Source organism: Teleopsis dalmanni, chromosome 1 (assembly GCF_002237135.1).
Source record: "Teleopsis dalmanni isolate 2A chromosome 1, ASM223713v2, whole genome shotgun sequence".
Lineage (NCBI taxonomy): Eukaryota > Metazoa > Arthropoda > Insecta > Diptera > Diopsidae > Teleopsis > Teleopsis dalmanni.
Genome location: NC_051846.1, coordinates 21,560,987 through 21,572,870, shown reverse-complemented (window position 1 = coordinate 21,572,870; position 11,884 = coordinate 21,560,987). Strand labels below are relative to the sequence as shown.

The following is an 11,884-nucleotide window of genomic DNA, read 5'->3' as shown; positions in this document are numbered from 1 at the left end:
TCTACGAATTTCGTGTTATGAAATTTTCTAAATTAATGAGAAGGTATTCGAATTATATGGCATGATGAGTTGTATAGATTATACCTAGATATGGACATTGAGCAAATATGTTCCGTCCAGAAAAATCTTTAATTCGGCACCAAGTAATGGAAAGCGTAATAGTGTATCTCTGCTATTTTAGTGAATAGAACTGACGACAGCAAAATGCTGATTGGGCTATAATTAGGAGTTTGTAAAGGATAATAAATTTGGTATTAACCCAAGATTTTATAAGAGTGTCCTAGGGGATAGAAAAAGAAAAGAGTGCCCTAAAATATGATGTCGCAATAAAGTTTAAGTAAATATGAGTTGTGCAAAACTATATAAATGTTGGATTAAAATTGCTATACATGTAGTAGAGATTCAGTTTGCAAGGTATGTTTAAGAGAAGTAGACATTTCGAAGTTCATCTCTAATACTAGACCGTTAATATTAGACATTTAGTTTATATAAATTATAGGGGATTTAAAATATTACACATTTTCGTCTTTTTTTCAGTACATTGTATCTATTGTAATCCATTTGTATGTATATTTATTGAATTGACCCGTTCTCTCTATCTGTTCATCCTTATTATATCCGTATATAGAATAAAAATGAACAGGATACTAGTTCCCAGTATTGATGAACAGAGCGACCCTGATAAAACTGCTGGATTAGATTTTATGTATATTTCTTTTATATGTTATATAAAATTGTTAAAAGTTGTTATAAACTTATTGTACTTACCAACTTTGTACCGAAATGAAAACTGTTAAAAGTTATAAAAACCATCGAAATATGAAGACAACATCACTGTTAACATTAATAATTCGTCGGTGGAAAATCGCATCGCAAGAAATATCTTTGTAAAATTTTTAATTTATTACTAAAAAAAAAAGAGTAATGGAAAGCTATACAGCAAGTGAAGTAGCTAAGAACAACGGTAAAAATGGTCAACCATGTTGGATAATTATAAAGGGTTCAGTCTATGATGTATCAAAAATGCTTAAAGATGTATGAAGATCAAGGCATACGCTTTCAATTTTAAATAATAAAGTTTCTTACTATTAGCATCCTGGAGGTGAAGATATAATACTGGATTGCGGTGGTAAGGATGCGACAAAAGCATTTAATGAAGTGGGTCACTCAACAGATGCAATGCAAGATATGAAATTATACAAAATTGGTGTTGTTGTGAGCGATGTGAGTATATAAAAAAATTATTGGAAATCTATTGAATAAATTGTTAGAGCAATACTTTAAGTGATTATATGTTCAAAAGGAATAGTTCAAGAAATAACTATAAGTGCTGTATCTTGTAAATTATAAACAAAAAAAAATTGCGAGTAATTGTTAAAAATACATCTTAAAGGTAATGGGAGTACAAGTGAAAATCAGTGGGGAATTTTTAAAAAAACTGTTAGAGCAATATGCGATATGGTCAAGAAGAATTATACCAAGAATTCCTAAAAGTGCTGTATCTGGTGAATTATAGACAAATGGAAAACAAAAAAACAGAATTATAGACAAATTTCTAGGTACAACTTAAAAGTTCACATAAAACTATTTTGGAAGGGCAATAATTGAAGATCTATTCCGTTTTTTTAATATAAATACTACTACAATATGAAAAAATAATGGTCGCGAAAGATTTTTTTTATATTTAACACAAAACCGAAACGTCTTATAGTAGTAGATGGTAAACACTAGTCGCGGTTGGTCTCACAACAGACATTACTTATTTAGGCCGTAACAGTGGTATATTCTAATATTACAGTTTAAAGTTACACTAGCTCTTCTAAGCAATTTTGGCTAAAGATAACTCTATTTTTGTTAGAGAAATAATTGTGATATATTAAAAATACCTATACTACTAATATCGGACAAACACTTGAGGAAGAAACAACTTAGAGTGTATATACGGCTTCTGCCAAATTTCAGACGGTTACGTAGTAGATGAATGTTCAACAAGGAAGGAGAAACACAAAAGAGCTGTTAGAAGCGTGGAACAATTATTTTCTGCAGAAAAGAAACTCCCGTAAAACATTTTTATTGTTGAAAAACGTTTAATTAAACATTTTTGTGGTACTATTTAAGCTAATATATAAAAAACGCAAACAAATATTTAAAAGTATGTTCAAAACATGTACAAAACATTGATTCATCTAGTAGTAACATATAGCTGCGAGACATGGAGATTAACTGAAACTGAAGCAAGCAAGATAACAGTGCTTAAAAGGAAAATATTCAAAAAAATTTTTGACCCCGTGAAAGAAAACGGGATGTATCACATAAGATACAACTACGGACTAACACGACTAACTGAAGGTGATACAATCAAAAATGGACATGTGACAAGATTGCCGGGTATGTGAATACCGCTTAAGATTTATGAGAACAAAGAAAACGATGGAAAGACAGTGTGCAGCAGGATTTAGAAGAAATGAGCATAAGAAATTGGAAAACAAAAGCAAAAAACACAGAGGAATGGAAAGATATTATTAAACAGGCTTAGGTCTGTATAGTCACGGATGATGATAATATGAAAAACACAAATAGTTATAGAGACATTCGAATTAACACAGTTGCAGATGTGATTGTCAACAACTCACAGTCAAACTCAGGAATCAGCTAAACCCACTTGCAAGAAATCTCACTCAAAGCACTGGAATTTAGCGACTCAAAATGAACACGGCTATTGAAGAATAACGACCAATATAGAAACAAAATTCGACGAAGCGTTGACTAAGGACAATTAATTATCTATTTCTTTTCTACTACTATTGTAATAAGGGATAACTAACACGACACGAAATTATTAATTTTGTCTTATTTTTTTGGGTGCAAATTGAACGTTTTGATTAATATCAATAAAAATAAATAACTAGAAATATTTATAGGTGAAATATCTAATGGTAGACATAACAAATTTACCGGATATAACAACGAAATTTAATCAAGTACTTTTTCTTTTATTAAGTTTTTAACGTAAAACTAAACAAAAAGATAACTAACTATCAAAAGTGATATATTTTAATAATCTAAAATACAGCGCCATTTTAAGAGATAATAAATCTAAATTTAAAATTATTTTTTTTTTCAGAACGTCAAAACCACGAACTCGTCACCTGTGATAAATAATATCTCAACAAAAGTAGAACCACAGCAACAAAAATCAGCTCCAGCGGAAAAGGAAGGTTTTAAATTATTTTGTTGTTGTTAGTTTCTTGACTATATTAGAGATAAATATGCATTCGATAGAAAAAGTGTAATAATTAGGATATACATATTAACATAAAAGTTTTGTACTATATTAAGTTAGACAATAATTCAAAATAATTTTAGTTTATTCAAGAAAACCAAATTTATAATTCTAAAAATTTTATTTATAATTCTAGAAAATATCTTTAAGTTAATTAAACTATTTATATATACTAATACTAGTCTTTAAATCGAACATGAAAGATAATAAAATTTTATATAAACTTCACAATTATTTTAATTTAATTCAATATACATAAACAACATGAACAAATATTTTTATTTAATCATTAAAAAAATTATTTGTAAACATTTCATATATATATATATTCATATAAAAATGTAATAAGGCTTACATGCTTAAGGATAACTTTTTCTGGCAAAAGTAGAAACTTTTCTAGAAGTGAGTTAAAACTTTTCTTATAGTTATAAACAATGATTGAAAATGCTATCCTCTTTCTTAATAGTTTTTATTTTTGCTCCGTTTCTACTCTGATTTTAAAAAGAGCACATATGAGAGCAGAAGCATAAAACTCATAGTGTTTAACTCTACTCTGCTCTTAGACTTCTTGCAGTACGAACATATAGTAAAAACAAACCTGTCAGATATAAACTTATAAACGCCATGCGTTTTGGTGTTTTTTTGGTGTAAATTTGATTCTATCTTAAAGGGTAGACATATTTACAGCAACAGTCGGAACGCAAAAACCCAAAATAAAATTTATTTGTGTGATATTGCTGTTCTTTCCCACTTCAAGAGCTGTCGAAGTGGGAAACATTTGAAATATATAACATATTATAATATTTAAATATTTATGAATATTTAACATTTTAAACAAAGAACAAAGCAAGACATTGAATTTGTATTGCTTTTACTCTCACATATACTATTTTCAAATTCAGAGTAAGACTGGAGCGTTTTTTCATTACTACTGCTGCTCTAGAGTAACTAATTCAAACTCATGTTATAAGTTCCTAACTCTTAATCTGTACTTTCAATGTCAAATTAATAGATCTAATAGCTAAACTTAACTAGGTCAGTGAATGTATGTCAGACATTGGTTAAGGATCTGTAGTCTTTACTACGTTTCCATTTCACTATCACTTTCTTGCTCTTGCAGTACATCGCATGCAGCGTCGAAGACATTCGTCGAAAAATTGCACATATTTGTAGAAGCATTGCGTAAATAATGATAGAAACGTGTCGAACGTCTTTCCATGGATGAACGTAACTTTTCACTGCGACATATTGATCGCAATGCTGGTTCGAAATCTAAAGAACGTGCGCGTTGACTACGTATGGTGTTTGTACTCAAATACCTGGAAACCGAATATCTGAAAATAAAAATAATAAAAAATTAAAGCTTTTAATTACTTTAGGTTATATTCATTTATAACACAAATTAGAAATTGTAAAAATATAATTGATTTAATAATAAATTTAAAATTACTCATTACTAAGGAATTTCCTATGTGTCAATAGAATATTTTGAGTCATTTGAAAAAATAAAATTAACTTCATTTAAATCAATTATCAAAAACCTTTGTTATCATGACACAAAGTGACATCTAAAATAATTTTAACACCTTATTTCTGATTCAGTTGAATAATTATTGTGCACATATTTAAATCATTAATATATCACAATAAATGTTTTAAATGTTTATTCTACTGATAAAGATCTTGTGAATAAAAATAACAATCTTATTGTTATTAAATATTGAACAATATCATCCATACTTAGAGTAAGGTAACAGTGATTTGATATATAATAATTTGATTACTACGCCTTCAGCAATGGCGTTGATCCGGTCAAGTAAACACCATACATCAATCTCGTCAAAGTATCTTCATTCACTCAAAAGGTGAACCAAACAAATCTATGCTTGTATATTCATTCATAAAATTTGAATTAATTATGAGGATATTCTATTGAAGTTGTAATCTGCGTCGATGAATCGATTTGATATCTTTATCAACTTTCTTAAATTGGAACACTCCCAGTTTCGAATTTGAATTTAGTGATATAAAATATCATACAATTTTCTGTGCTATACTATACCACTTTACACATTTGAAATATCTTTATAATTTAACTAAATTACATGTCGACAGTGACATCATTTGTTATAAGTTAGGTCTTAGAGCATCGCTTTAACTATCTAAATATACACTATGTAGCAAAATGGATCCTGTCATGTGAAGTCCAAAATAAATATATCAATTTTCAGTTGTATGGAAGCTGCAATTAAATATGTGATACGTGTTACAGTTACCTTTCTTGTATTTTAAAGATGCTAGTATACTCTGAGAAAAGTCTGTCAGTGTGTAACTAATATGGATACCTAGACACAGAGACTCTTTCGGATAACTGTTAAATAATCAAACTGCTTTGTTCTCTTCACTTTTCAAATATTGGTGTCTTCCTTACATTATTGACATTTATTGACATTTAATGTAAATACCTGAGGTTGGGGTAGCCTGGGTAGGTGAAGACTACTATCAGATCAAAAGACTCTCTTGGCCCAAGTTTTACAAAACTCACACAAGTAAGTTGCTGTAACTAAAATCGAAGCAACGTAGATACTATGTTATCGGTCTATCGTTTAACGACTTTTGTCGTAAGTTAAAGCTTTACGTATAAGGAGGACATGTATCATTTTCCAACTTTGGCTAGGAGTGGCAGAGCTATTATTTTTTAAAATTACGGAATATTGTTCATCGATACATCAAGTCGATATTCTTTTCTTTGAATAAAGGAGTTACTTCTCTTCTACGCTGTTCGTACACTAGATGCTTCAGATATCTATTTTAGTGAGATTCTTCAAGTGTGGCGTATAAACAGTGTCCTAAATATTGTATCAATTATTTGTGTTTAAGTGAGCGTTGGTACACATGACCGCCATCGCAACCTAACCTAATCTAATTCGATTAAATTATTACCTCCGAGAAGTTATAAGTTAATGTTTTGATTGTATAAAATTAGCCATTAAGTCTTTATAGTATTATTACTTACCCTGTTCTTGGTTCATGAAAAGTATTATATGAAACAATTTTAGCATTCAAATTATGGTCTATTGATCTATCCACTAAATCGTGGGTTATATGCTCTGTCAAATATTCAACTTGTCTGTCTATTATATATGATTCCAATAAATTCTTTCCATTGCAATCACCTATTTGTGCAGCTATAGAAATATTCTTATAAAATTCAGTTAAATAGCTTAGAGGATCTGATTTTTGAACGCTTTTTTCCAATTTTTTTTGGGGTGACTTCTTTGGCGTGCGCGATTTTCTTGTTGGTTTTGGTTGATCATCAATTTCAATATCTTTCGTTACATTTTGTACATTTTGTGAAATCTGTAAAATATTTTTGACATTGAAATGTAAAATATCAAAATCAATGGGAAAAGGTATGTTTCGGTACACATTTTGATCCATTGTATAAAAATGAAATATTTTCCTATGTAAATAATCCATATCTTCAATTATTTCACCATCAATTTCTGTATTACTACCAAGGTTATCATCTTTATCACATAATGTGTTTGTATCTTGAGAATATTTTCGCTTTTCTGGTGAAGCAAAATACTGTTTATTCTGATCCGTTTTTTCTACAAGTCTTTTATCTTTACTTTTCTGTGTTTGCTCTTGAGCATCACCGCCGCTTTGTATAAAAAATTGTAACTCATTTATAGTTTTACGCACATCTTTACGATTGTATATATATAAGGATGTAATTTCTTCAACATCAATGGGACAATTTTCTATTAAAGATAATACAGAGAAAAATTTTGAAATACTTAATGTATTTGGTGAACAAAATTGAATCATATTCTGGTTCATTAGACGTTGAAGATGTTGGCAATTAGCGTTGGATGCAATAATAACAACTGGACGCTTCGAACTTGCAGCAAGTGTATAAATAGCATCCGTGAAACCTGCATCAGTTTGTTCAAACACAATATCTGCATCTTCTATTAATATTAAGGATTTTCGTGCATTTATATTCAAATCATTGTTACAGGAATCGCTGTCGAATGTTTGAGAATTTTGTTTCTTAAGTGACATTTTCAATAATTTCTGTTTGGATTTAATATGGCCTGCACTAGTCTCTTTACGTATTTGATGTGATTGTGTTGCTTCCTATAAACATAAAAAGTAAATTAGTTTTAGTTTAGGATTAAATATAAAAATGGAACGCAAAAACAATTTTTCATTAATAACAACTCCTTCGAAAATTAATAATTTTTCTTTAATACATATTAAAATCTATTTGCAGTATTATTTTTTTTTATACTTAAAGTTTAAGTCATGTTATAAGTAAGTTGATATAAAATTCATCTCATAATTAACTAAGCTTATAACTGATAACCATTTATTGTAAAACTATATCTATATCTTATATCTCTGTGATATCATAACAGTATATTATTTAAGTTCAAGTATGGTTTGGTGTACGAGGTCGCCACTACAACCTTACCTAACATCTTATATAGGTTCCAGAGCATTGTGGTATTGTGAAGGATGAATTAACTTGACTATTTGGCTAATGGACGATATGCTAATACATTTATAACAAACACCCATCCGAATCCTAACCCATGTATTTGCCTTGTAATTCCTTTCATGTTATCTGCTTTACAGATTATCTATTTAGTGTTAAGTTTGCGGTATTTCTCTCATTTGGTCAATGACTTTCTAGGATTCTGAAGGGAAATTTTTAAACGAACGAAAAACTTGGTAAAGAAGGCTTGAGAAAAATGACGAAACATCTCTTGTAATATCTTAATTGGCTGATCGGGGTCACCGCAGAGTGAACACAATATTTTCAGATTGGATGTCAACAGATTTTCAACATACCTTTCTTGCCTCAAGACTGTGGACAATACAGAACACTTTGTATATTATTGTCCAGCATTTGCAAAAACCATATTAAGATAATTAGTTTATGATATCTTGACCAAGAACAATGTTTAAGCTTTCATATTACCTGATCTTCTTAAATTAAGTAAAGGAACTAAGAAATTCGAGGAAGTGTACCTATTCTTGCATTTCAATTTTTTTTTTATTTCTGTTATTTATAATTTCTTACGAGGGTCAACAGACTAAGGGCACTAGTAGGCTACAAAATAGTTTGGTTGGGACATAGCACGAAAACATTTATGGAAATACTGGTATGACTATAATAAAAATTAATGGTAATAAATAAAGATTGTATAGTATTGCCGCCTATTAAAAAGTTGTTTTTATTATTAAAGTTAAACGGAATTTCGATTCAACGTATAAAAACTCTCTTATAGTATGTTTGATTTGGCTTCGTTGGACCAGTTAAGTTACTTAGACTACTTGAGTAATTCAAGCAATCTCAAGTAAGTTAACTGATCGAACGAAGCTAGTGAAAATATATTATTATAGTTATAAGCTTACCTGTAATTCCTGTATAAGCTTCTTTCCTGTTCGTTTCATGCCAGCATTGATTTCTAAAACGTTAAAGTTCATCTCATTTGCTAAAGCAAATACAGCACTCGTTTTTCCGCTTGATATTGGACCCAGCAGAACCATTGTGTTACAAACACCATAAGCGCTTGAATTTGAATCATTTACAAAATCTACAGAATCATCTAATGCTTGTGAGCTGCGGACACTACTGCTGTTGCTATCAGACCAATTAGAGAGAAAGTCCCGTAGCTGCGTTATAGGGGTCAAATTTACTAGAACTTGTTCGAACAACATTGGTCTGTATTTTTCATTGAATAGCAATTCACCATTTGGTGCTGCACTTGGTGGTTTATACTCAGTGCTATCATCAAAGTTATTTTTCGTCTCTGTAGTTCGAGTAGTGCGACGAGTTACTACAAAAGACTCCGTTACTTGCTCCGTATTTTGGGCTGAATCTATCGCACTGAAATATCGATATTTTTCACGCAATTGGTTGTAACACTTGTAGGTTGGAAAATTTAAAAATTTACTTTTCCACATTTTAACGATTTTAATTTTATTTTGCAAAACAGGCAACGACTGCAGTTTAACATTTCTCACCACGTCATTGATGTTGCATTTGCTTATCGTACGAAAATCTTGAATAGTGCAACTTGTAAGGTTACCAATGGAAGAACGACTTTTACTTTTAGATTTTCTGTTTGAATTCTTTATACTATCATTATCTGTGTCTGCTCTGAATTTTATTTCAAAAGCTTTATATTGCACCAATGATAGATCATTAGCATCAAATTGTTGTACATGTGCTATTTTTGGAAACAATTCTATTGATTCTTCATATATCAGTTCTTGTTGCTTTTGTTTCGCCCATTCTAATCGTATTTTTTCCGGCAACCCTGACATCAAAAATTCCTTACGTGCTTTTAACACTTCAGGATCTGGTGGGGGCTTCGGAATAGAACGTACAAATACTGGTGCTAATTTTTTAGGAGTTTGCGTTGGTGTTTCATTTGAACTACTCTCATCTAAATTGATAACTTCAACGATGTCATCTCTATCATCCTTACATTTTGTTGCTTTTGACCTTGAACTGTTAGCTTTATTAGATATCTCTGTATTTATATCATCCAAATCATAATCATAACGTGCTTTATCAGCGCAAGATCGTTTAGGACGGCCACTAGGTGTTGTACACTGTTCTTCTGACAATTTCTCGTTGGTTTGCTTAATGTTATTACTGGAATTTATTTCAATCGGTGTTCTTCGTTTTGAATTACGTTTTTGATTGATTTTTGGTGTCAATTGTTTATCTTCTTTAGTTTTTGTTGTTTCCACTTCTTTTTTTATGGAGTCTTTAGGTGACTCTTTTTTTGAAAAATATCCTAATAGACTATCACGTTTCTTTGTAGGTGAATTTAGTTTAGATAAAAACTCCACTGTTTCTTCATCCAATTTTTTAATGTCATTTAAAGATTCTTCTGATTCTAATGATTCCAAACGTTTTCGAATACGGCTTTTTCGTTTTACTTTCTCTTTACAAGTGCTTGTTGGAGTAACGGCATTTGAACTCTGCGATAATCCATCGTTTGCTTTATGATTTTCTTTTAATCGTGAAACTGGTGAGCTCTTTGGGGTGTGACCATTAGTAAGCATTTTCTTTAATCTGCAAGTAATATATATATTAAAGTTATTTATTTATATTTTATTTCAAAATTAATAATTTGTACTCTCACCGTTTTGCACGATGTTTCATTTCTTGTTCTATGTATTCTTCACGCATTTCTTCATCAGCCCTTCGTTTGGATGCTCCTTTCTTCTCAGCCCAATCTTCAAGCAATAACTTCCGTTTTATTTTTATTGCCGACTTTTCAGCATCTACTTCACATACTTCCGATACTTCTCTGCCAGGTGAATTTGAACCAATACTTTTATTGCGTGCATTCATTAATACTTCAAAAGCGTTGGTTTTTTTTATCTCATTGACGCTGGTAGTTTCGTTTTTGTTATTTGTAATGACATCTGACTCAATATTATCACTTTTTTTTGGTGTGCGTGAAAAATGGTTCAATATACTTTCATTGGAAACCGATTTTAGTGGGGATTTTTGATATTTGTTCTTTGTTTTCGTATGAATTAAATCATTTTCAAGTGCAGATTTTTCTTGTAATGGCTTCTTTTTATGTTTTCTTTCACTTTTTTCAACCTTTGTACTTTCGGGTTTATTTGAAATACGATTTAATCCTGCCTCTGCAGCTTCAATTTGAGCCAATTTTTTCTGTTCTCTTTTTCGTCTGTGTTTTTGACGATGTTTCTTTTTGACCGAATTTAAAACTTCCTCCATGTTTTGCAATATCAACTTTGAATTTGCAATTGGTGCTTTTATTACAAATGGTATAATTGTTGATTCCGATTCACAGCCACCATTCGTTCCATTACTTTGTTGCACTGGTTCGTTTATGGCACTAACAGCCGTGTCCACTTGTGCCGTTGTCGTGTTATAATCACTTCCAGAGCTTTCAATAGAGGTGTGAGAATCAGTCATTTTCATAGCGGATATAAACATTTACAATCTTTAAATCAAAATAAAATAATAAGTAACAACTCAGTTACAGAAACACAAAATTTCGACAGGCAAGTTACTATTCCTTAGAGCACAGAAGCATTAAAATAAGTAAATTTTGAAAATTAAATGAAAACAACTTTTAATCTGTACTAAATTCAAGCCAAATTTTTTTAGTAAACTGATTAACCATTAATCGGTGTCTTTACAAGCTCACCAATATTTTGCTGACACAACACATAATTAAGCATAATAATTACAACGTAGCAAATATTCTATCTCATATGGTTTCATTGCATTGTAAATTATTAAAAGTTCAGAATAATGAATTTCGATGAAAAAAAACAACTTATATTGGAGAAAATTTCATCAACTAGAAATAAAAATTCCTTTCAACACATTGTCAAAATAATTTAGCGAAATGGCGCGGTAAAAGCTGTCATTTGTAGACAGAAATCATAAGATATGTTCAGTGCAAGTACATCTTAACATATTGAAACAAATAGTACAGTACGTTTAAACGTATGCCATGTATTCTTATGTCACATTTAATATGGCGTTTACATTGGCCGAAAATGGCTCATTTTGAATGAGCCATT

The 11,884-nt window shown here is 30.4% G+C and overlaps 2 protein-coding genes across 3 annotated transcripts; one reads left to right on the top strand and one right to left on the bottom strand.

Moving 5' to 3' along the window:
• The first annotated feature begins 858 nt into the window (after positions 1–858).
• LOC119666426 (cytochrome b5) lies at positions 859–3,337 on the top strand. The gene is made up of 3 exons (XM_038075707.1): positions 859–1,035; positions 1,093–1,224; positions 3,125–3,337. Exons 1-3 carry the CDS (start codon positions 925–927, stop codon positions 3,242–3,244), a joined length of 363 nt encoding a protein of 120 aa, XP_037931635.1. The 5' UTR covers positions 859–924; the 3' UTR covers positions 3,245–3,337.
• Positions 3,338–3,969: 632 nt separating this feature from the next.
• On the bottom strand, positions 3,970–11,660 carry LOC119666412 (ATPase family AAA domain-containing protein 5). 2 transcript variants are annotated; one of them, XM_038075697.1, is made up of 5 exons: positions 11,503–11,660; positions 10,459–11,295; positions 8,714–10,388; positions 6,300–7,429; positions 3,970–4,617 (listed from the first exon to the last, which is right to left on the bottom strand). In XM_038075697.1, exons 2-5 carry the CDS (start codon positions 11,286–11,288, stop codon positions 4,365–4,367), a joined length of 3,888 nt encoding a protein of 1,295 aa, XP_037931625.1. In that variant the 5' UTR covers positions 11,289–11,295; positions 11,503–11,660; the 3' UTR covers positions 3,970–4,364. The 2 variants fall into 2 exon arrangements, with proteins under 2 accessions (XP_037931625.1, XP_037931620.1); XM_038075692.1 differs by having other exon boundaries at positions 10,459–11,660.
• Between the last annotated feature and the right edge of the window lie 224 nt (positions 11,661–11,884).